We start from the raw sequence: 26,349 nt of genomic DNA on the forward strand, positions 1-26,349 counted from the left end.
TTGGTGCATGTCCTTGCACTTGATGGCATGCCATGCCTTTCAATGGCTTTGACTTTGGGAGAGATTTTTTTCTCTCTTTTTTTTTGTACTACAGAATCCATGCCATGTCCTTCATTTGTGCCTCTCCAAGTTGTGTCTTCCTCCTTGGCTTTTTCCCCTGCTTTTGCAACATCTGTGAGCTGAGTTTTGGCATCTTTTGGTCCTTTCCACTGCTCCTGATATAATCCCGGTCCATTTTCTTATAGTCACTAAATGTCCCAAATTTCCCCGTTTGATTTTTTTTCTCCTCCAATTGCAATTCCTTTGATGGCATCTGCATTCCAGCGTGTTCGTATGTCCTTCTTTTCTGTTTTGGCCTTCAGCGGGGATCAATTTTAGCAAGCTTTGCTGCTTGTGCCTGCACCTGATGGCATGTGGCCTGCCTTTCGAGGGCTTTGACTTTGAATGTGTTTCTTTTTCTTTTTTGTATTTTTGAGTGTCCATGCCACATCCCTCATATCTTCCCCTCCCTCCCAGTTGTGTCTTCCTCCTCGACTTTTTCCCCTGCTTTTGCAACATCTGTGAGCTTAGTTTTGGCATCTTTTGGTCCTTTGCAATGCAACTCATTTCTTCTTGGCCATTTTCTTGTAATCTTAAAATTTCCCAAATTTTTTTTTTCTCCTTTAATTCCTATTCCTTTGATGGTATCTGCATTCCAGCATGTTTGTAAGTCCTTCTTTTCTGTATTGGTCCTCAGCGGGGATCAATTTTAGCAAGCTTTGCTGCTTGTGCCTGCACCTGATGGCATACGGCCTCCCCTTTGATGGATCTGACTTTGAAAAATAATTTTTTTTTTTTTTTTTAACGTATCGATGCCACGTCCCTCATATCTTCCCCTCCAAGTTGTGTCTTCCTCCTTGGCTTTTTCCCCTGCTTTTGCAACCTCTGTGAGCTTAGTTTCGGCATCCTTTGGTCCTTTGCAATGCAGCTCATTTCCTCACAGACCATTTTTTGAAGACACAAAAACTCCCCATTTTCTGGGATTTTTCAATAGTATTTCATTTGATCCTGTCTCCTTTCCAGAGTGTTTGTAAGCCTTTCTTTTGCGGTTCGCAAGATTCCTTTTCCCTTCCCGAAAGGAAATGAAATTTCCTTTCGGGAAGGGAAAAGGAATCTTGCGATTTCAATGGGGACCAATAGAGGAATCTTTGGTGCATGTCCTTGCACTTGATGGCATGCCATGCCTTTCGATGGCTTTGACTTTGGGAGAGATTTTTTTCTCTCTTTTTTTTTTGTACTACAGAATCCATGCCATGTCCTTCATTTGTGCCTCTCCAAGTTGTGTCTTCCTCCTTGGCTTTTTCCCCTGCTTTTGCAACATCTGTGAGCTGAGTTTTGGCATCTTTTGGTCCTTTCCACTGCTCCTGATATAATCTCGGTCCATTTTCCTATAGTCACTAAATGTCCCAAATGTCCCCGTTTGATTTTTTTCTCCTCCAATTGCAATTCCTTTGATGGTATCTGCATTGCAGCGTGTTTGTAAGTCCTTCTTTTCTCTTTTGGCCTTCAGCGTGGATCAATTTTAGCAAGCTTTGCTGCATGTGCCTGCACCTGATGGCATGTGGCCTGCCTTTCAAGGGCTTTGACTTTGAACGTATTTCTTTTTCTTTTTTGTTTTTTGAGTATCCATGACACGTCCCCCATATCTCCCCCTCCCTGTTGTGTCTTCTTCCCCGAGTTTTTCCCCTGCTTTTGCAACATCTGTGACATTAGTTTTGGCATCTTTTTTTGTCCTTTGTAATGCAGATCCTTTTCTCCCTGACCATTTTTTGAAACCACTAAAACTCCTGATTTTCTGGTATGTTTCAATTGCATTTGATCCTATCTCCTATCCAGAGTATTTGTAAGCCTTTCTTTCTTACAAGAAAAGGAATCTTGCGAACCTTCTCTTGTAAGAAAGAAGGGCTTACAAACACTCTGGAAAGGAGATAGGACATTAAAAGCAGGAAGTAGAAATATTTCAAAACCACCATCAAGCAGAGTCCCCAATTTTACCGAGATTGGTTTAGGAGCACAGGAGCACAAAAATGGCAGTCAGTGGTTGCAAGTAGAGCAGGTAGGCAAGAGATGAGGATTTTGCAGGAGTCAGCACAGAGCTGCAGAATCAAGTTGCAGCTATCAGAGGCTTGTTTCCTATATGCAGAAGCGCATCTGCAACCACTCAGGACTGTTAGGGACAATATTGGTACGGGTGCTTGCCGCATCTTGTGGCTCTACTTTTCCTTGACGTGTGTTCTACTGGAACTGTTACAGAGTCAAAATTCTTTGGTATTTTTATCTTCAGAATTACTCAGCAAGGGTCATACCCTATCCGATGTCTGACCTGCTCAGGTCAATCCATAAGGAAATGAATATCTTTGCTCTCATTCATACCAACCTCATCCTTGGATCATGCTGGCCCAAACCATACTTTGTTCTTTCCTGCAGAGTCAGTAAAACACTAACAATACACAGGTCTTAAAGTTATGATGGTCCTTGTACCTCGAGTCTCCCAATTTCACTGAGTTAAACTAATTTCTCAGGTGAAGGGAGAACATGCATAAGCTCAGCAAGAAACATTCTGGTTTGGGTTTCTGGTGGATACAACATATTTCCTGGAAGGTGCTCCACTATCAGTGCTGCAAGCATGATGCTGTTTTCAATCACCTTCCCATTTCCCTTTTGTTCGGCTCACAATCACTCAGACACTGCCTGGGAAGCACAGCACCCATTTGTGAGCAAAGTCTGCAGACTGCTTCACTCTGCTCTCAAAAGTCAGCACCAAGGTTGTTACATTTCTCTCTGCACTGACAGAAGTGAGAAGCTAAAAGAAACCAGATGAAAACTCTACAGGGAACCATTTCAGAGCCAGGTCTTCTAGGAAAGCTTTTGCCTCTCTCAGAGAAGCCCTGGAAGACCAGGAGAAATAACCTTAGCATCAGATGCCCTTTGCTCAGCCTGAATGTTGGAAGTCTTCTGTTTGCTGGAAAAAGTCCAGGCCAGAGCTCTGAGCACTGGTGGGAGAAACCTGCTTTCCACTCAGGCAGGAAGACAAAGTCAGAAAGAGGGGAGGACATGGCCACAAACATTTTTCCTTACAGCAACTCAGTTCTAACCCAGCTTATGCTACACCTCCAAATTGCAGGGGTGACAGACATGTTCTGCTTACTGCTTACTAGAAGAGTGCCAAAGAGAAAGGATTTACTGATCATACCTTCTTCCTTCTCCACTATCAAAGAAAATGCTGTTTACCTAAATGAGGAGGAGGCATTCAGCCACATGCGACAGCCACAGGATGGGTGCTCAAAGAATGGATACACTCAACTGAGCAAAGCAGAATATGTATAAAACAGAAGCCTGCTTCCTGAGTAAGCAATACCTGCCAAACAAAATGCCTTTTTCTAACACATGGTGCCTTTGACATTTGCCTTCAGTCGTGAGCAGACTTACAATTCATACGTGCGAAAATATATAATTCATAAGCTGTCTCCACAGGACTGGAAAATAAATCAGATCAAAACCATAATCTACCTTAAAGATGTTTATTAACATGTTATTCAATGTGCCAAATGAATTTTGCTTTGTCTAGTTAAAGAATTCCTTTTTTTAGGATTTTTCTTTGTTTTTTGAAAGCATTTTACCATAAAATGCTTTACACTTTGAAAGGGATTTCCTGCTCGGAATTCATGTTGGTTGCTTTGCTTTTTATAAGCAACATCCTTCTCCCAATATATTGAAACTATGGACAGAAGCCCCACTGAGCTCAGAAGCAAAATCAGACCCAAAGAACATAGGGAGTAGAACAGATATCAGTGCTAGGAAACAAGAGCAATTTTACAGGTTCCGGAATCATGGCATGGGGGAAAGAGAAAGGGTCCTAAACACACCTGGAGAGCAAGGCAAGGTGTAGGGAAAGAAGGAAAATTCATGTGCTAGTCAAATCTGCATAATGAGGTGCAGCCCAATTCTGCAAATTGCTGAGGGCTTCTCACGGTGATTAGATTTTGTGGTGCCAAGCCTCTGTTCACTAAAGCCTAAATGCTCCTATAATGCTTTTAAAATGGAATTGCCAGTGATTTCTCCCACAACAAAAAGAAAGAATACCCCTACTCTCCCTGCTGCTGGGTCTCGTGACAGTTTTCAATATACGCCCACTGATTGATGCCCACTTATTCTATCTGAACTCACCATGCTGTTTATAGACAGCAGCAGAGTCTGGATGCAGCCATGATTCCAGGGGGACAGGACAGAACAGGCCCTGGGCAGCAGCCCCTGTGTCACACAGCCAGGACTGCATCACTGTGCACATGCTGCTCCATAGAGGAGATCCCTGTCACTGCCTCTACTGATGCCCACTCTGCAAACATGCTTCCCAGCAGGCTTTGACTCATGGACTCTATGTGAGCAGCACCACCACACTTTCCAGGGGAGTTTGTAAAGACTGTAACTCCTTTTCATTCCTGAAAAGCTGGGGCACACCTTGCCCCAAGCACCACAGAAAATTCAGTACTTTTTCACTGCCACAGGCAGCTCAGGCCCTGATTCCTCCACCCTTCCAACTCTGGAGTGCTGTAATAGCTCCAGTTCCTTCTGCTCTGCTTCTAGATGGCTGGGAGTAGAAGCTAGCAGGGGTCAAAGTAAGGCTTTTACCATCTCAGTCTAAGAGGCAGCAGCTGCAGTATCCTGGGATGCCCCCGCAATAAAAGTCGTAGTGACTCTAGAAGAGCTGTTCTATTAACAATTGCCACCATACAGCTTGACACATGCTGAGCTGGCCATACCCACTGCTGCTTACAGCAGTTGTGTTTATAGCTGCAGCCTGGAAAGTATTTTAGGATTAAATCCCAAGTCTGCCACTGGAGACACATTCTCATACCTTACATGTCTAAATGTTGACTTTTGAACAGCTCTCAAACAAATGGATTTTGTAGATAGTTCATATAAAATACAGACATGCAGGAGTTCACATATTTAAGATGTACTTTTGCAGGGGATGCTGAGAAACAAAGCTGAGTGCACGAAAATGGAGGTGAAGTAGTTGTCAGCCAGAAGTGACAGCCTTCAAGTACTATCACTCCTGGCTTAACTTCCATTAAAAATTACAGGAAAAAGTGGCTCTCACAACGGTGTTCCTGTGAGAGGGAACCACTACCAGCACAGGTATCTCCAAACAGACAGCAGTAGTCTGAAGAGGAACACAGATTATCAAATTTGTGTAGCTCTACTCCACCTAATTAAAACACTTCTAGTAACTAGGGAACCCCACTGGCTTTTCCTCCTGTCTACCTCCAGATCCTCCTCCTCCTTGAAATTCAAATTTGAACAGCCCTGAAGCACGGAGAGCATTTAAACTCTAGATTCATTTCAAGTTAATAAGCAGATGATAGCAAGCAATGGAGTTTGGATTGACACTTCAATCAAAGTTCAAGAGAGCAAGACTGAGATCAAAAATATATATTCACCTCCATTCACAGACAACTATGGACATTCAGCCTTGCAATCACATCAAGAATGAATCTGTCACATTAAACCTGGTAAATCTGCATAATTTAGATGTGTGGTCAAATAAAGGAAAGTTACTAAGCATTGTCATTTTATTGGCAAATCAACTGCAAAATTACGTTTTTTTATCCTCTAACTGGGAACAGTCTGAGCCAAGGAAACTCTCAGCAGACAAAAAAGAATGAATTCAAACATAATAGAAATATGTCAGAAAAACAGTCTGCAGAGTAAGGGTCCAACAAAAGACACCAGCAGCAGAGGGGATAAAATACAAGTATATTGGAAATCAAACCCTGGAACACCAGTATTAATTCCATAGTTGTCAAACCTACTTCCCCACCACCACACACACCCACTTCCTCTCATTTGTGGAAAAACAGCAAGGCTAAAAGAAGGGCATTGCATTAAATTCAGATTAAGAGAGGCAACCCCAATGTCCCTCTTCTTTCCTTCTTAAAAAAATCCAGAATCAACAAGTATGCAACTAGGTCAGACTGAGTTTTGCAGCCCAAACCATATTTTATAATTTTGTTCTGAAAAAGTAAATAAATAAAGAAAGCCATTTTAAAACCTTAAACTATGTTTTCTGCATTTGCATGCATCACATTGTTCAGCTTTAGTAGAAGGTTGAGCATGAGCAGTATCTCACCTCATTAAATCCAGCTACCCTGTGAGCACAAAATGCACTCTATGCCACTGTTAGCAATGATGTTAGTGCAGTTCTACCACTGTGCTGCCGAATTCAGGACGGATTCCAGCCTACGTTTCTGCCCATTAGGAAGACTGCCAGCTGCTTATTCGTCTCCCACCTTCCTGTTGCCACAACAGTTGATGCTTAAAAGAGGCAAAGATAAAGCCAAGGAAAGGGCATTTTGTAGATAAAAGAACCTGCCAATATCCTTAAGTGATCTTCAGTTCTGAACAAGATACAGAAGTGTAACAACCTGTAAATGGAAAGCAGCTGTTAGAACACCACCAACTACACGGTTCTCCACAGAAATAAGATCACTACCTCTAATGGCTACATATTAGTCCCTCAACACTACAAGGTCACTATAGATTTATTCAATTGTTCCAGAAAACAATTCACTACCTGTTGGGAGATCTTTCCCTTGCTTCACTGCAATATTAATAGATCACCCCTTCCTGAATCTCTCTCAGTGATATCATCTGTAGAGGACTGGCTCTGACCACCATACAGCTTCAGAGTTTGTGGGAGGCATAACCCAGTCTGTGACTCTTCAATGAGCTGAGAACTCACAGCTTCCCAGAAGAGTCCCTTAAAGAGAAGCTCCTTCCAGAGGCAGTCTTTTAGGTTGGCACTCTTCTGACCTGCAAAGTATCGGCAAAAAGACTAGAGAGTTAGTACAGCTTTCCACTGGCATCTCAACCAAAAATCATACCATCTCTTAAGATCTGCTATGCTCCTGTCCTCCAGAGCAGAAGCTGACACTGTATTGTTACAAAAAGGCACAGAAAGCAATCTGGAGAACCAGACTGCAGAAAGAATCTTACTTTCATTTCTATTAAATTTGAGGGGTGAAGGAATAGGAAAACCTGAAGTTCATAGAGGAGTGAAACAACAAGATTGTCCCAAAGAGAGAGCTCCAGTCTCCTTCTGCATGTGACTCTGGGTAGACAATCTTTGCAGTTAATGACACGCTACCAGCCACATCGGCACCCTGAAGCCTATCTCCAAGTATGGAAGTTTAGCTGACTTGAAGTTTGATAACAAAGGTAAGAATCTACCATAATCAATATAGTATATATTGAAACTAGTAGAAAAGCTAGGAATTATTTAATACGGTCTCTGAAGGATTTTAGCAGTCTGCACTCCAAACGTGAACATACATCACTGTCCAGAACAAAGGCATTTCTGCGGTTGCTCAGGCACTCTAGTAAAGGTGTTAAGGATTCCGTTGCCTTTGGTAGAGGGCTGCACATACATAGGTGCAGGAGAGAGAGAGATGAGTTAGGAGAAACACCACAGGAACCAGGAGAGTAGGAGAAGAAAGCAAAAGACCTGACAGAACAAGCAAATATGTCTTGAAGAACAACTCAGGGAGACAGTGTTGAGGGCAACTCCTTGAAAGAAACAAGGAGGAAGCACAACACTACCTGCTGTACTAAACGAGAAAAGGACTTAAATAGCTTTTTTTCAATGGAAAGGTACGATCAAAGATTCCTACCCTTTCTAAATTCTATTATCACATTATTTAGTATTAACAATCCAAAGGGATTTGGACTGCGCAGCAAAGGGCGAGGCCTAGATTTTGAACTTCTAAGAGACTAGATACACAGTAAAAACATGCAGCCTTATTAAGAGCAGCAACTCTTCCAGAGAGCTGGATAACATGCTTTCTTCACCTAATTTCAAAAGGCTCCAATAGTAATATGGGCAAGCTAGGCCTTGCTCACTTTCTTAATAAATCAGTTGAATGGCTCCTAGAAAGCAGAATCCCAAAGACACCCTCCAGGATTACAGTATCCTGGAGCAGCATAAAGAAAGAAAGATTACAGCATAAAGAAAAAGCATCCTCTATTGTAAATCTTTAATTATATCAATAAAACATTTAGCAGGAAAGAACAACGGAACAACTCCTATTTTTTGGAGGCATCTAGTGAAGTTCCTCATCATGCAGTAATGAATATTTTTTATTTCAATTGCAAGAAGTAAAATTTGATTATTCTGACCCATGACTGAAGGCAGAAAAAAGGGAAAAAATGAACAAATTTCCATCAATGACAGAAAGTCAATAGCAGGATCCATCGACTTTTAACACTTGGATATATTTTGTTAAAACCTGTGAACTGGAGGAGAAGACTAGCAATACAACAACAGTATTTTAAGTGATACCATTATGTAGGTTTTATACAGGGAGGTGATACCTTTACCTGACTAGCTTAAAATATAAAACTGTCTTAGCAGATTTTCTAGTTAGTAGGAGGGCAAATTAAGTGACTAAGCCTCTCGTCTAGTAAAGAATATCACCTATCTAGTTCAACCACTAGCTCTCCCCACCAAAACTTTTTTCAAATATCCAAGAGATTTGATAAGGCTTTCTCATTAATTTCCAGAGAACACAAAGCAGTTTTATACTGTTAAGAGGAAGGGCTGTGATCAAGAACCATTTAGAAAGCCAAGTATACTTCTTCCTGCAGCATTTCCCTGGTAGAAAACCCAGTAGCCAAATTTAATTTTCATTTCAGATAGAAATTTACTCCCCCAGAGTCAGAAAAAGCAGAGTTTCACGAAAGGGGTACTAAGATAGAGTTTGTCTTGTCTTATGAAGACAAGGCAAGACATTTGCACCCAGAAGACATCAAAAGCTCTAGATCTTCATGTGGCAGCATATGTCACAGTTGAGATGGCACAATAGACAGAGTATCACCATACAATATGAGAAAGCTTTAAGCATTTGGCCAAACAAAGTAAGACCTACCTCACCAGAAGGCTTCAGGTATCTGCCCATACAGAGCACCATCACATCACTTCAGGCTGCAAGCAGCTGCTCTTTCTTGTTCTTTAGGCCAGCCTTTTGTACCCTTATGTTACATGCATTGCACCTGTGTGCCCTTTGGTGACTGGTCAATGCACCTGGGCACTCTGTGTCTCATTACCTTCAATGCTGCTCACCTGACCCACACAGCTGTAGCCCATTGGGGTTAAGGTTCTGTTGCAGCCCCACTCCCAGTTACCACAAACTGTGTATGTACACTTCATGGTGTGCTTTTATAGGTTGTGCTGCTAATGAACGAAAGAGCACCTAAATATGTATTTCATATTGATAACTCTTACATGACTTCAGCATTCTAAGGCTGCTGTTGTAGCAGGATTTGTGGCCAGACACAGTTGCTATGGGTCATGGTCAAACCTCTTTCCACTTGAGAGCAGATCTTCATTGTTATGGGGCAGTTGTGCCTTTTCCTGAGTTCCTATAACCATCTGAGGCACCTTTTGCAATAGCTGACCAGAGGCAAAGTCATCTGTGTGAAGGTTTCTTCCATTCAGAGAGAGGACAGAACTTCAACAGAAGCTCTGCAAATCCAAAAGCAGGGATTTGGAAAAAGATCAGATTCCTAGAAAATAGTTGGTGCCAGTGAACTATCACTCGGAGAGCTATGGCATTGTCTCCACTCCAAACAAACACTTGGTCCAGCAAAGCGTATTTGAATTTGTATGACATATGGACCCAGTTCCCTTGTTTGGAGTTGTCCCTATCATGCAAATGTTCGTTAATATCATCCTGAAAGACGCACAATCAATGCAGCCTCTTCAAAAAGTGGCAGTAAAAGAAGTGAAAGGCAAGAAGAACATCCCCTCTATTTGACACAAATAATTCCACTGATGGGCAGATTTTCCTCCTGCTATATGTAACTAGATACTTCCAGTGTACAATTTATTATGGTTTGTAAAGCTAAAGATGTGCTGGTTCAAATACTAAAGCTCTCTATTCTCTGCCCTCTTCCTGCCTTTTCAAGGTTATTTTAAAAATTGGCATGTATCCCCTTAGCCAAGGGAAAACAGTACAGCCAGCTCCTGATTCTGGCATAGATCATCTTGCTGGAGAAGATATCCATGCAGCCATGTGTGCAAGCAGCTGTGAGCAAATGGCTATGTGTCAGCTCTTGAACAGACTATGTTGTTAACGCCTGGGGATAAACACACAAGCCCCCAAATGATAAACTTAAACCATACTAACAACTGTTTGAGAAAGAGTTCCTTCATCAATAACAGCTATTAGCACATCCGAGTGTGACTCATCCCTTTCACCATCTGCACAATGTGTCATTTGCACTAATCTCTCACTTTCTTTGCTCCACATTTTACTTAGCAGTCATGCCTCCCATCTAGCAGGAACACTTGCATGACCCTTCCCAACAACCACCTTCTTGTTATCTAAATATGTATTTAGATAACAAGAACATTGCACTAATTCGATATTGCCACCTTGGAATCAATGGGTCGAGAATTGCTAATGAATCACTAATGCTCAGTGATTGTATCTTCAACAGGCACTGATTGTTCAAATGAGTCATTTCTGTATTTACACAGCATTATTGCATTCTTTACATCCATATTTTGCTACACACTTCAAGCTATGTTCAGATAGATTAGGGTATCAAGTGCCCTCATGAAAAGTATGGGTGCTAAAGCAACTATGCATTGCAAAGCATTTACATGGACAATTGCTAAATGACAGAAATATGCCATCACTGCTGGTTTCACAAAGCAAGCATTCTACTTTCAGCACCTTAGGAATTAATCCATATGGGAGATGTATGGAATACCTTTAAAAGGCATGTCAAGCAAGCTGAGTTTCTCTCTGAATTAAAATCTCAGGAGGACAGGTATGTGTCACACCTGGATTGCCCTCCTGTTAACTCTTCCTTGTCCCACAGCTTCCATTTTTGTGTTTTTAAAATAGATCAGCACTTGACAATTAACAGCCATTTGACAACTATTGCCATTCTCCTTCTCCTCCCACCTCTCCCCACTGCCAGAGGAATCATGGTGGGAACACCAGCTTAACACTGGGGGTTTTTCTCAATGCTAGATGTTGAACCTCTGTATCTTCTGCTGTTTAGCTCCGCATCAGAAATGGTTGCCACTGTTAAAGGGCAGCCTACAATCTCATCTCTAAAATGTTAAATGTCATGACTGTTGGAATCTATTTCAGTCAGTTGAAGTCTTTGAGAACAAATCTCTTTAAATTTAACTGCTTCAAAATCAAGACCTTATGCAAAAAAAGTATGCCTGTCTTTTGGGCAAGTAGGACCTGGTTTGCAAAGAATCAGCACAGATACTTCCAAGTCAACAGAAGCACAAACCTTGTCCTTTATCAGCAGCTGTTGAGTCTTCAGGGTTATCCAAACCCTTCTCCCTCTCCAGCCCATCTTCTGTAATTAGGGCCTTTCACAGCAGCCCACATCTCCATACTGCACTGTTCACCTGGAACAGCAGCATACGTGTTCTGGCAGCAGCGTCTGAAACAGCACTTACAAACAGCAGGAGCAAAGTGCTTTCTCTGAAGCGGCATTTTGACCGTTTTCTTGTTTTATAACCACAGCCACAGAAGTCTATGTGCAGGATTGTGTTTGGTTTATTTTCCAGCTTCAGAACCACATATTCAGCTGATCAGTGCTTTTGTGTCATGGCAAAAAAATGCAAGCCAGGCACAAATGCTAGGCTGCTGAGAGGCAGTAAAGAGATACAAGAGGAAAGAGAACTCTACCAAATGGAAACATGGCTGAAAAACATGGACACAAACACGAGCATACCAGCTTGGTGAACAATCTCCTATCATTCACATACTGCTTTGAATAATTACCCTGCATAAACATCACAGTTACTCTTCCTTACTAAGAGTTTTGGCCTAGGAAAGTTGGTTTGGGCAGCCAGGTAGGAAATATACACTCACTCTGAAGTGAAGTTTGCCCATGATCAGTTACAGCTGCAGCAGCAAGGCCAAAAGCTGTCAAATATGACAAGGAAAACTATTTTGAGTCTGTTCGACCCCCCGCTCTTCATTAACACCTGTGTATGTTCTCATCACACATGGCCCTGTCTTGAATGAAGCTTTGGAAGGCCAGGAGTCCCCCTCAGCTGCACAGGCAGAGAAAGCAAAGCTCCAGAGGTGCCATACACAGCACGGATGTAGCATGAGCCTGCCTCAATGTCACAAGGAAAACTCTGAGGACAAGGGTATAGTCAAGGCCCTCCTTCAGAATTCTTTGTGTAAGCCTTCCTTTGGGCCCTCAGCCTGGGGGATACTGTCCCATTAGTAAGTTCTGTTCTGTCCTTCAACATGAGCCGAGAAAAACAACTTCCATAAGTAAAGCCCACATCAATAAGTTAGGAAAGAGGATGGAGAAAAACACTGGCTCATAAAGCTCACCTGACTGAATCCTTACCCTTGTATCAGCTTCTGCCAGCGAGAGAACAATGAAGTTTACTTACCACTCAAACATCATCTACTTAGTACTATGCAACAGCTGAAAAAAATAATAGATGTATTTTAAAGAAATCAATGCCATACGCTATCAAAATACATCCATTAAACGGACAAAGAAGTCCAAAATTAGGAGATGCCCACAGCTACTGAAAACTCATAACCATGGGGGGAAGTTGCCCCTGTACCAAACTCCATTCACTATTTTTGTTGATGATCTAGCAGAAAGCAAAACCAGACAGTAATCTTGGCTGGTCAGTGCACAGTGAATGCAAACAGGAGGTGCAGGCATTCAACAAAATGCAGTCAGACACCTTCCCTCACACCAGGCAGGTCACATTGGGTATGGACTTAGAAGCTGGAATATACAGGCACTTAACACGTTTCTAGTGTCCCACTATGACCAAATGGAATCACTCTTTCGACCTACAGACTAAGAGAAGTTACCCCTCATGGGGCAATAGTGTTTTTCTACAGATTCCTTAGGACACTTGAGACAGCAGATGAAGAAGGGGAAAGCTGTATGCCACTCCTAAGAGACTTCTACAGTCTAGTTAAGAAAAAGCAAGCTCTTGGGAGTTGGCCTGAATATGCTTTGTACTTATCCATAACTTAACAAAAAAAAAAATTAAGTTTGCAGACAAAGATAGTATTAAAAACTCCTTGTATGGGGCATTGGCATGGTCAACAGTGGGAGTCTCATGTGGTTGGGGTGTCTGGATTTTACAAAGCAATAAAGAAACTGGAAAGGGTACAAAGAACCACAGAAACTACTAAAAGAGAGAAAGTACCCTACACAGAGAATCTGAAAGGGCTCTGTTGGCTTCATCTCTTAAAAATAATGTGAGAGGTAAGGCAATTATAACACACAAATCCTCTCAAAGGGAGGGACTATCAGTTATTAGAGGCCTCTTTAATCTAGCACTGAATAACCAAACAAACCAGTTGTTGAAACCTAAAGGCAAACTGAAAGCAAGACACTTCTCCCTCCCACACACTCCTTTCTAGTTTGTGTTAATTAAAAACTGCCAGAAGTAGTGCATCTACCAATCTTCAGATCAAGTTTAGCTGCTCTCTCTCACTGTTATGCTCTAGCCAAATATATATTATTAGCACATACAATTCTGAAGACTGAAACACAAATGCTTAGAATATACATTAAGTCAAACTAGATAGATTTGTCCTTAAATTATAGACCTGAAGATCCATTTTTCAGCAGATCAGCACATTCACAATACATTTGAGGGAACAAATGAGAATGGGAGAGAAACATGGGTATTTAAGAGTTTCAGCTGCCCTCAGTATTAATGGCAAATGTGTTCTTAAACAAAACAAACATAAAATACAGTTAGGATGCTTTCTGTTTGTCTTCAGGATTTCAACTTATCTTTTGAAAAAACCCCAGAGATTTAAGTTGTAACAAAAGGTAAAACTCTCTTTGATCACTTGTATTTACAAGCTGTCTTCACTAGATTTTTTAAAATTTACTTCTTCTACAATGATAGAAAATGTATATACAGTATCTAGCGCAAAGATGAAACTCAAGGCTTTAGAAACCACATGGTGGAAAATACTTTGGAAAATCATGGAAAGGTTAGGTGAGACAGTTCAGCTGCTGAAAGTAGTATAAGCCACAGTTCATAGGAGAGTTTGTGGCCAAGGTATTTTCCACTTGGGTTTTGTCAATAAATGGGACAAGAGGTGGATGGGGATTGGAAAAGGGATTGTTTGGTACCAGGCAGGTCCACAAAAGTGTTACTCACTTTTAGACTGGATGGTTTAAATCCTGAGTAAAAACTACTACCCAGACTTCTGAAAAAGCTACTGAGTGGCAGTTCAATAATTGTGAACACTATGCACCAGAAGGGCCTTCTCTTTTTTAATATGCCATATCAATTATTTGAGCATTGACTATAATCCCTTCTCTCCCTCATAAACTGCTTGCAATATAGATGGCAGTCATGTCTGAACAGTATCAAAGTCACAAAGCTGAAAGGTTAAACAAGCAAACAAACAAAAAAAACCCCAAAGCTTTTTCTTTCTCTTACTTCAATGGGAAATGACTAAAACTAACCATTACTGTCCATAAGTTCTCATCCTCCTACCCTCATCCACATACTACTTCTCATCACAGAAACCCAACTCGGGGAAAAGCTAACAAGACAGGCCATTTTCTTAATGTCTGCCTGTTTATTCTGAAGGCTGTGATAAAACAGCATCAATTTCTAATCTCCCAACTTAACACACACATGTGCTGCACATGGACACCACAGCCAAATATTCAGAGCAGGTCACAAACAAGCTGGTTCATGCTGTAGCTGCAAAGATCTGTCTACACAGCAGCCCTCCTGCTATCAGGCACAACTGGTTTGCAGGCCAAGGCAAGTCACTGCATGCCTTAGCCCAGGCCAGTCAACATCAATACTGTTCCCAAAGTCCCCTAAGAACATGGAGCAAAATTCTTCCTGTTTGCGCTTCCCCTTACACTAGAGCAGTCTATAGGCCAAAGCAAGATTTCATGTGATCCAAGTGCTCTGAAGCTCCAAGGTGATTTAGGAATGCCATGTTCAACAGCATAGCCACTTTTATCTCCAGCAGTTCGCTCAGGAACACAGCCCTGAGCAAACACAACAATTTCAAATACATCAGCAATGTCCTATGAGAACAGAGATAAGTAAAGCACCAAGACACCAGTTTTTCTTTGAAAACATATATTGCATCTGTGATCTCTTCTTTGGCATCATACAGACCAGATCATGCATTTCACTTTTCTTTTAAAAAACAACAAAACACATTGATTTCTTGGAGACAAGAGAAACAGGTCTTACCCACAGAGCTCCTATCAAGCTAGGGCATTTAAATCTATTCAAATCACAGTGAGGAGATGAGACCCTGGAGGTAAATTCAGTCATATACTTTCCAGAGGAGGGTCTCTTCCCTCTGGTTTTACCTGCTAGGCTTTACCCCGGCTTAAAGCTGGCTGTCCATCTCTTGAACATCACATAACTCTTCACAAACAAGTAAAAGCCAGGACAACCCCAGCTTGCTCTCAGCTTCTCCCTTTCAATCATCATAAGAGTCTCCTTACTGCAGAGAGCAAGTTAGCTGCTACCGAAAATTTTATCTGAAGTATTCCCTGTGCAAAAAACAACCCCCAGACCTCTAACCTCAGAGATGTAGACTTCAACCCACCTGATGAATGGAGGAACTATTGCTTCACTATGAATTTAAAGGCTCTTCTACAGCTTCAGCATGCCTGAATCTCTTGCCACCACTTATCCTTGTGATTCAGTTGTCTGTCTCTCTCCAGTATGCTAGCATTTTGTGGAAAGCTTTCTCTTACAATTCTGACCCAAAAATGAGCTATCATTTTGACAATCACAATCTTCTTCTAGCAGCAAGCTATCTTCTATCTTTCCACAACTGGCAAAATGTCTCACCAATACTGCATATTGCTATTAAATCAGTAGCTACACTGAAGATTTTACCTGTGAAACCACAGATCAGATTTTACAATTTTAAGGCATTTATTTAGCAACAACCGACAAATCTTCAATAGGAAAAATAATATACCCTTTGCATTGCTTCTCTTTATTCATGGTTTGGACAGAATTCATTAGATTCAAGAAAAAATTCTGTGGAAACAAGGCAAAGCCTCTAGAAAATGCTTTCGATTTAAAATCACTCCCACTCCCTTTAACCAAAAGTTAAACCTTAAAATGTGGAATAGATGAGTGTGTTTGAAAGTTCATGGTGCAAAATAGAAGAGGATGGCAAAACCTCCTCAATTTGTCAAAAAATACAGCTAATCCACTCTTTAGATAAACACAGTCCTCTCCCTTCCTTTTTTTCTCTCTGCTTCTATCCACCCTGCAACAAAATCAATATATACGAACATCAGCAGCAACTTTGATGATAGGCAATGATCCTTTTTGGCATCAGTCTGTGACAAGATTGTTGATTCTCTATCTTTAAATTGCATCATAGCTGTGTAAAATACGCAGTGATATCCCAGCCGTGAACTCTTCACATCCGCTGTCGATACCTCAGCAAGATCCAGACTGCTGTCGCAGCAAGCGCCAGGCCTGGCACAAGAATGGCTGCCAGAGGAAGCCCACCTGATTCTCCATCTCCTCCATGACCCACAGGGCCATTCTGTGGCTGCAACTACAAGGAAAAAAAAATTATTTATGTCAGAACCCGTAACAAGAGAGCCCCAAGTTCTGTGTCTGGACCAGGTGGTTCTGTAAGAATGGTCAAAACAGTTTCCCCAGGTACCTGCAGATTCCACACATGGAGGGTTAAAGCAGCTTAGGATGGACTGAACTGAAATGCAGGATATCCAGACACTACCAGGCAGACTCATGTTTCTTTGCCACTTTCTAAACTTGGACTCAAGTGGAACAGGATACACCTCATTTTTCTGCTTTCATTACAGCAGAAAAATGACACACACATACCCAGTCACACCTTGATGCACTTACCACCACACCATTTTCTGCTCTCTTTACCAGGAAAAAGACATCAATAATTCTCTCTGGTTTTCTTACCTGTCTTATACACTGGTCCAGCAGACATACTCCTTTGTTAAGGGAGTAGAAAAGGGATCTCAAGCCACTCTCCCCAGCATGCTTTGGGTAGATCAGTATTTCTTTTGTCAACTTCCATACTATCTGGGGATTAAGGGTTTCTCTCTTTTTACATCTAAAATGGTGCCAGTATATTTGAAGTATAGCAGTCCATACTTCCTAGTATTGTAAAATCATTTATGTTGGAAAGACCTTTAAGTCCAACCATTAATCCAGCACTGCCAAGTTTACCATTTAACTAAGCACCACATCTGCACATTTTTTAAATGCCTTCAGGGATGGTGACTCAACCACTTCCTACAGCAGCCTGTTCCACTGCTTGACAACCTTTTTTCAGTGAAGAAATTCCTAATACACAATCTAAACTTGAGCTGATGCAACTTGAGGATGTCTCCATCCTGTGCTTGCTGCCTGGGAGAAGAGACCAATCCCCCACCTGGACAGAGCCTCCTTCCAGGCAGTTGTGGAGAGCAATAGGGTCTTCCTGAGCTAAACACCAGGCTAAACACCTCCAGCTTCCTCAGCTGCTCCTCACCAGACTTGTGCTCCAGACCCTTCACCTGCTTTATCACCCTTGTCTGGACATGCTCCAGCACCTCAATGTCTGTCTTGTGGCGCTGGGCTGTACACATAGTTCAACACTATCTTGAGTGATGGCCTCTGAAACAAAAGGAGTTCTGTCTCCAGTAAGATTGTGGCCACTGAAATAAAACTGGCCCACTTGAGATTCTGTCCTCACACACAAAGCTTTACCTCTGAGAAAGGAGAACAGTGAGCAAACACAACACACTCCAGCAAAACAAAGACCTGGGGACATCTCCAAACTCACCTTTTCACTGTTACAAAGGTTACAGTGGCTACAAAGCTATACAGAGATAATTACAGCTGAGGCAATGAGAGAAGGTCATAGGTCAAACAAAATTTTTATATGCACATATCACACTGAGCACCTGAACACAGTACTCTTCTTCCTCATGAAACAGCCACCAATCACAGAAACCAGTCTAAACTGAGCCAGAAATAACCCTAAGGAAGAGGTAAAACATACCCTGCGCTGAATTTTCAGAGACACGTAATAGCCTGCATTCCTGAACAGTTCCACAGCATCCTTGTGCCGCAAATCCTTCAAGTCTTTGCCATTGATCTAGCAAAAAAGGAAAAGGAGAGTCAGATGCTGAAGGTAAAGCAAGCAAATTTTTTATGATGCAGGCTAACGTATGAAGGATAAGACAAAAAATCTTCATATTTCACAAAATTCTGCATTTGGGGCATAATACTATAGTCATAAAGATCCTAATTAATTAATATTATGATGTATTTTTCTATGCTGAGGCAAAACATGAGAAACTCCAAGTGAAAACATACAGGTACTGAAAAAAACTACCTAGAGGCAAAATAAGAATAAAAGACCACAGTTGTGTCAATAACAGCTTCTGATGCTGTTGCTTTTCTGGAAACAAATCAAAGGTGTGATTTTGATAGCTAATGAACATAAAAGAGCAGGAAAATTATTATTTTAAGTCTCTTACCTTGTTTCATCTACTGGCGTACCTTTGAAATCCCTCTGTTTGAGAGAGTGTTGTAAACACACTTTTATAAGCACACTGATGTAGCAAAACCAACAAAAAAAATTTACATACATACTTCTTGGCATCCACTTGATCCACTTGTAAGTGTTGGGATTTTTCTTAATTTAAATGAATATATCATGGCACAGGGTTTTAAATTGATTTCATTCACTGAGTGAATTCATCCTACTTTTTCATTTTCGCCCCCATTTCCCTAACTGTATCCCCACTGATCACATCCAGTGCCTCCCTTCTCTTCATATTTAGACATCCCAAACACAAGTACATAAATATTAAACTGTTGGGAAAAAGAGAATATTCTCTGTTTAACTTAATATCACTTTCTGGATCAATAATAGGCTCCAATTAGTGCAAGGTAGTCTATTGAAGCTAAAAAGATCACATGAGGAACAAAATAAGCAAGTGTAAAATAAAATTAGGGAGTTCAAAAAGGTTGTGTATCATACTAGGAGAGGCTACTTCTTCACCCATCACTTTGTAAAGCTTTCTTGCATGATTGCCAGCTATCTGAAGAATCAATGGGTGTGAAAATCAGAAATTTGAAAGCAATTTTCTAAAAGGAGAAGCAGCCCATGCTGTTCTTGAGGAGGTGAAATGGAGAGAAGAATATTATGGCCTAGAAATTTTATCATCTAAAAACCCCCTGTGCAAAAGGATTAGAAATCATGGATTAGCAGTCAGAAACCAGAAATTTAAGAGGTGGAAAACCTTTATTTACATGTGTGTAAACGATAATCCATTGTGAGCAAGAGAACACTTGATGGGTTCTAAAACCTTAGGGAGGCAAGTCACAGAGGAAACACAAGCACAGCACTACAGAGCACTTCTGTGGCAAATCAAGAAGGCAGAGGAGATAAGCCCATGTGTAGAGGCACTTATTCCTCGTGCTCAGAGCTCTCTCCAGACCCCCAAGGTGACTCCTGCATGGAGTTTGCTTGGGATCATCTAAGTCATTCACCACATCCCTCCTCTCTATGCACTGTGAAGGAAAACCTGCCTCTCACATCCCATCACTGATCAAGAGCACAGGGGACAACAGAAGAAAGGGCTTACCGCTAAAATTTTATCTCCTTCTTGTAATCGGCCATCAAGGTAAGCTGCCCCATCCTTTTTGATCCAGCTGACATAGATGCTGTTGTCATTGGCAATGTACTGCTGATCTGTCCCACCAACAATGTTGAAGCCTAACCCTAAGGCAAGCCAAAAAGAAAGCTGATGAGAAAAAGCTCAAAGCTTCCAATGTTCTTGCTGTTTTGCTTGTTGGGGACTGCACCTCCCACACTGTCTTGCTTTCTCCACCATACAAAAACTCATGGCACACAAATCTGCATTATCCTTTCCAACTACCTTTCCATTGTCTAGAAAAGTTATTCTCATAAAACTGGTCTTGAAAGCAGAGGAGAGACACTAAATGCCTGAGGACCCCATTTGTGTAATACTTCATTACACAAAACACCTGTGAACTGCTTCAGGTGGGTGCTGGGGAATAGTGAGGGGCCTGCCATCATTTCTGAGATGCTGACTCAGCCCTCAGCAGGAATAAACTTCTTCAGCACAACATGAAAGAAAATGAAAGTATTCTGCATTTCACATGAGATTACAGTAAATCACTACCTTTGAGCTACAAGAAATCATCTCTGACAAGCACTTTGTGAGCTGGAAAACAGGGTAAGGAAAGGCAAGGAGCATTAGAATCTGTCTACAGATAAGGAAACAGGCAAGGAGGACTGTGCTCCCAGCTTGAGGGCTCCTAGAGCTCAGAAGACTCCCCCTCCACATCCCAGGGGCTGGAAGTGGTGTGCTTTGCCTCCAAGAAGAAGGTTAGGCTCCATGAAGCTACTTCAAATTGTACAAAATCACTTTGCTCTGTTTCATGAATTCAAACATGATAGGAAATAAAGACAAAGTTTGCAGATTTAATGCAAACCAAACAGGAATACACATACATTTATTAAACCTGATGTCCACTATGTATTTTTGCCGTTTTGTATAATTCTTTAAAGGAAGCCTCAGTTACAGATATCTAGCTGGATCCAGCTTCTGGATTAAAGTTAAGACTTCTTGTTTCATTAAAACTCAAAAGAACAAACTGAATTTAAAATCTGGAAACTCAAAGATTATGAGATTCCCCACTGTACATGCAGCTAAGTTCCTCTCTAAAAAGGGACAAGAAAGACTCCCGAAGAGGCTTGCAATGAAAAAAGAGAGAAAAGCCAAGGAAAAAGAAAACAAAAATCAAATACGCAATCAAAGTAAATGGAAAAAAAAACCAACTTTTTTTTTTGACATGAACCAGTCATCTAAAAGCTATTGTCAAGAACAGCTGAGGGCAAGTTCTGCCCACGTTCAGCCAGATTGATTTATTTGTTTTTGTTTTCTTTCTTATTTTCTCTTGAATTTGGAACTGGAAACCTTGGGAAGCAGTTTCAAATGAAAGTAAAACCACCTTATGCCTGCTGGGAAGCAGCATTTTAAATTAGTCACAGGAGATCAAAGCATTTACAAAATGAGTCATGGTATATTAAGTGTGCATCTACAGCTGGGAAGTAAAGAAATATTAGCAGCAATTTTGCCACACCTTTTTTTTGTCTTCCCTTCCTGGCAGCTTCAGACAAGTGAGGGAAAAATGAAAGTGAGAGAAAATTGAGAAATACTGACATTTCAATTAGAACAATATCTATTCCAAGAATGGCCAGTTGTGCACAGTAATACACCTTTCAATAGAAAATGAAAAGAAAAAAAAATTTAAATCCACACTCCTAAAAATTATTTGCCATAAAGCCATTAACTTAGGAAAGGGGAAAATCAATACTACAGAAAGTATAATGTTTAATCAACATTTATTTAAAAGCCAGAAAGAAGGAATCAGGATCTCAGAACACATTGATTTTCTCTCATATATAAAACCTCTAAAATACGTATATACATATATATATATATATATGTATACGAAAAAAGTATACATTTTGCAACTTTTTACCCACGATTGAAAAAATAACCAAGATTCACAGCTTTCATCAGCAGAGGGAGATCTTCATGACAAAGAGGCAGCAGTTTGTGCTAGACCAAGTTAAGTATTCACAGGGCTTTTTCACTGTGTCTTTCCTTTCCAGCACTCAGACTTGCACTCTGCCTAAAAATATCTTCCCTATCAATCCTCAAGCGCTTTGCTATTCTCTTCCTTCCAGTTCATGCAGCCACAGAAAGAGACAGAGCACAGCTGGAAGAAAAGGAGCAAGGACAGAGAGCACATAGCACTAAATCTCTTGTCTATAAAGGATGAGAAGCAGAATGGCAGAGCTTTAAAAGAAGGCTCTGGGCTAAACTACTGACCCTCCCTGAGGCTGCAGACCTCCCTATACCTCACTTACCCTCTCTAAACTAAAAAAGTCCCTCAAAAATGAAGTCCCTTAAAAAAAAAAAAAAAACAGGACTGGCAGGATTAGGAAATGAGAGACTGAATACAAGAAAATTTGAAAAAGACAAATATACGCTGTCCTGCCACTGGAAATACATTCACAACCAATGCAAACTTTTTGCCAGACATGTTTAGCATCAGACCTATTTTAAAAGTTGCAGTCAAAACTCCAATTCAAGAGATTACAGGACCCAATTGTACTTCACAGGTAAGTGTTTTGTTCCTTCCACAGAAATGAGTAATAATTCACATGGCAAGTGCATCAAGGCTGGAAGGGGATGTAGGACCTTCAAATCATATAACACAGTTAGAAACCTAAATCTAAAGATGCACAGCCCATCTCAATGACTGGACAAATGCTGCTCACGGTAATTAAGACTGAAATCACAGTGGTCATACTCAAGACCATTCTCAACTCTGCCCTTTAACATTCCATTACACCTTCCTTAAAATTTTAGCTCCCCAGATGTATGGAAACATGGAAACCGCATTCCCATCAGAACCAGCTTCATTTGGCACAGTTTTCCCTAACAAGCGCAGCTTCATTAGTTGAAGCTCATGGCTATGCAGGTAGGGCTACACATCTCTCAGACCAGAGGACGATCTGGCAAGCAGGGGAGGCAAAGGGCTGCTCACACCCTCTAGATTCTGATCACCAGCATGAGGGCCAGCACCAACGCCAGCCCAGTCCCAGCACAGGACCTACCTCCACCCCAGAGAAAGGAAAGACACCCACCAACAACGTGGCTGCTGGGGTCTCTGGGGAGCACCTGGAGCCAAGGCTGGCCAGCAGCTGCACCCAGCAGTTGTGCAGAACAGTAGGGCTGCCACGTTTTCGTTCCTACTCATTTAAATGAAAGAGAAGGCCTCAGACACCAAAGTACAACTCCAGCTCCAAAAGCCTTCCTGGAGCCTGCCATTCTCTATAGCCAGGATTTTGCTCCAGAGCTGTACATTTCGTGCTTACTTGCCTCACTTCTGAAAGTGAGTTCATGTGAATGGCACCATAAATCCTATAAAAATGTACGGTTTCCATGAGCGCACCTGCTGTTGAGACATGAAAAGCAAAGCCAAAAACCGCCCCACGAAGTGCCCTATTCCTTTTTCCTTCCAGCCTATGCTCCTCTCTCTAAACACCCCAAAGCATCCCAAGGTACGCTGCACCATGAACGCCAAGCTGACAACACAGGGGACGGCCACTTGGGCACATGATTTCCAAATGGCCCCTGACTCACTCAGGGTATCTAACGCGGCTGGGCGCTTAGCGGCTACCGCCTCACTTGGAAGCAACAGCTCCACCGGAGATGGCAACTTCCAGGGGAAACCGGAGGCGAGCTGTCCGCAGGGACACCAGCCTCCACCGGAGCTCCCGCAGAGGACTCTGACCCGGCCAGCTCTCCCTCACGCACGGCACGAGTTTTTCCCGCAGCAGCGTATCCGCCACGGCTGTTTCCAGGGGAGTCCCCTGGGCCCGGCACCTCTGGGCGCTGCGCTTCTATCCTCGCGGCCGGGACCCTCCCTCCGCCGCTCCGGTGCCCGCCACGGCCGTCCCGCCGGCCGCCGCCACCCCGGGCTTCCGCTCCGGCCTCGGCGGTGGCTCCGCAGGCCTCGGCGCGGCTGCCCTGGCCCGGGAGAGGCCGCGGACCCAGCGTGGAGAGGCCGCCCCTGCCTTACCTGAGGGTCTGCGGGTGAGGCTGATAATCTCCTCGGCGTAGCCGCCGCCCGCCACGCTGCCGTTCATGCTGCGGCCTGAAGGAGAACTCCCGGGGCAGCCGCTCTCACCTCCTGGGCCGCCGCCGGGCCGCGCCGCGGAGCGCTGGGAATTGTAGTCCCTGCGGGACGGGGCTGCTCCCCCCCGGCGCTTGGGGCCGCCACCGGCGCTCACCGCAGAGGCGGAAAGGCAGCGGGCCCAGGGGAGCCCAGCACGGCGTCCTCCTGCCCCCGCACCTTCCCAGGTCCCTGCGCGGCATCTCTGCCTGGCCCTACCCTGCTCCCCAGGCTGGAGCTGGTTTCCTTAGGAAGGTTAAGGAGCCATAGTTGTCTGGGGTAGGCGTAGGAGAGAAGAACGGGGGATAAATGACCTGTTCCCGGGCCTTTTGACTGTCCTCACAGCAAACTGAAAAACAGACCAGACTGTGCTGCGTGTGAGATGCAAAGCTGTGTTTCGTGTCAAGTACAAACAGGCGACGTGTGTATTTGTGAATGCGAAATGTGTGGACGCCGCCAATGGGAGAGCTGTGAATTCTAATAATAACTGAGGAAAATAAAGCATGGAAAAAGGCCTTTGAACCTATCTTTTGTTTGCAATTAACCCTAGTTGATTTAGGAGCATTGGAATTAAGGTGTTAAAGATGTTGCTTTTTGCTTGCATTTAATCCATAAAAAGCTCTGCAATAATAACCTTTTGAAGTATAATTTTAGAATATTACTTGTATCCTTGAAACTATAGCTTTAGAATATATATAAAGGAAATATGCTTATCTCACACCTTATGGAAGCACAGAAAAACAGCTTGAGAAAGGAAGATGAACATCACCTCAAGGGTTTATGGTTTCAACCAAAGGGAAGCTGGACATCACTATTATGAGATTTATAGTCTCTGCAATTAAAAGGTGGACACACACCTGGGGAGCTGGACCCCACCAGATGGGAGTCGTCTTTCTTCTTTTGGAAACTGGACCGTCACCATCTGGGGATACTCCTTTGAGATACATCCTGAGAAATTAAAATCACAATAGTGTACAGAATTGTGATGTAATAATTTGGAATAAAAATTGCTGATGAGTAAAAGATTGGAAATAGAAACTGCTGAAAAAAACTGATGAGTACCCCTATAAATACCTGTAACCATCAATCATCAGTGTGCAGTTGGAGGGAAAACTTCCCCCACTGTACCCAGTGCTGTATTGCTCATACTTTACCATATTAAATAATAAATTGCTGCTTGAATATTGGCCTAGTCAAGCTTCTTATTCATAACATGGGCAAGAACAAAAGCCCAATACACGCAAGCAGCACAGAGAGCATCCATGCCAACGCCAAGTTACCCTGTGGTGCAATAAAGTGATCTAGATTCAGAAACACAAACGATGCATAGGAACACCGTGCTACCGCTGGGGCAAGAAATACTTAACTAGATCCTGTAGAAGGCATTTGGTTTGAAGATTTGAGAAATTTCCTCAGAACTCTACAGAACTCTAGATAGTTACCTAGCAATAAAGGGCAGAGCAGTTCAACTTGCTGTGTAACAGAGGAGCCACTTGAACCTGGCACTCTGCAACTCAGGGTTTATTGAACCAATAGATTATCAGGAAATGGCAAGGAAAAATTTATCCTTATCTATTTCAGCACAATCTAAGTGTATCAACACAGACAATGACAACAGGGAACAATGTCAGTTGAACCACCTGACTGCTTGGCACTATGAGGACAGCCACATCTACATGCTGCAGGAACCTCTCTGATGAAAATGAGGACCAGCTTATCTGGTCCTCAATGTTACACTACCATTTTATTTGTTTGGTATTGCAGTCAAAATAACAGATGTTTTTGATTGCATTCGTTCCAAGATTATCTGCACTTTGGGATTCCTGAATTTAACAGGGAGAGACAACCTGGGCACTGGATCTCTGACTGCTACAACATTAATTCTTAGTGCTAAACCGAGTGTTAGAACACCTCAGAGGTGGGAGACAGGCATTCAAGGTCCAATTACACTTGCAATGATGAGCAAAACCGTGACTCGTGTGATAGATTTTTTCGTTGTTGCTAAGTAGCATTCACCCTGAGAACTTCCCAGTGTCTCATACTCTGCCAGTGAGGAGGTGCACAAAAGCTGTGAGGGAGCATGGCCAGGACAGGTGGACAAAGGGATATTTCATATCACAGAATGTCCTGTTTATAAGCTGGAGAAGTTACTTGTAAGGGGGCCCAACACATTCTGGGATAGGCTAGGTATCAGCCAGCATGTGGTGAGCAATTTTACTGTGCTTCACTTGTTTCTGTTTGAGTTCTGTTACTCTCAACTCTCATTATTATTATTATTATTATTATTATTAATAATAATAATAATAATAATAATAATAATAATAATAATAATAATAATAATAATAATGATATTTAGTTGTTTCAATTATTAAGCTGTTTTTATTTCAACCCACAAGGTTTACCTTTTCTTTTTCTTAATCCCCTTCCCACTGAGAGGGGTGGGAGGAGAGTGAGCAAGCAGCTGCAAGGTACTTGGCAAACTCCTTCAAGATACAGTGTTCCTTAGCAGCAAT

At 42.2% G+C, this 26,349-nt stretch overlaps 1 protein-coding gene across 1 annotated transcript; it reads right to left on the bottom strand.

Annotated features, from left to right (window-relative positions):
- Positions 1 to 11,606: 11,606 nt before the first annotated feature.
- Positions 11,607 to 24,198, bottom strand: SYNJ2BP (synaptojanin 2 binding protein). Its single transcript, XM_005479955.4, has 4 exons — positions 23,744 to 24,198; positions 19,705 to 19,841; positions 18,111 to 18,206; positions 11,607 to 16,640 (listed from the first exon to the last, which is right to left on the bottom strand). Exons 1-4 carry the CDS (start codon positions 23,808 to 23,810, stop codon positions 16,500 to 16,502), a joined length of 441 nt encoding a protein of 146 aa, XP_005480012.1. The 5' UTR covers positions 23,811 to 24,198; the 3' UTR covers positions 11,607 to 16,499.
- Positions 24,199 to 26,349: the final 2,151 nt, after the last annotated feature.

Source organism: Zonotrichia albicollis, chromosome 6, assembly GCF_047830755.1.
Source record: "Zonotrichia albicollis isolate bZonAlb1 chromosome 6, bZonAlb1.hap1, whole genome shotgun sequence".
NCBI classification, from domain to species: Eukaryota; Metazoa; Chordata; class Aves; order Passeriformes; family Passerellidae; genus Zonotrichia; species Zonotrichia albicollis.

Coding starts and splice junctions, on each gene's coding strand:
- SYNJ2BP (XM_005479955.4), bottom strand. CDS start 23,810: ATGAACGGCAGCGTGGCGGGCGGCGGCTACGCCGAGGAGATTATCAGC. Junction 19,842..23,743: donor CCTCACCCGCAGACCCTCAG/GTAAGGCAGGGG, acceptor GGCTTGCCTTAG/GGTTAGGCTTCAACATTGTT. Junction 16,641..18,110: donor CTCTGAAAATTCAGCGCAGG/GTATGTTTTACC, acceptor TTTTCCTTGTAG/TTGCAGCCACAGAATGGCCC.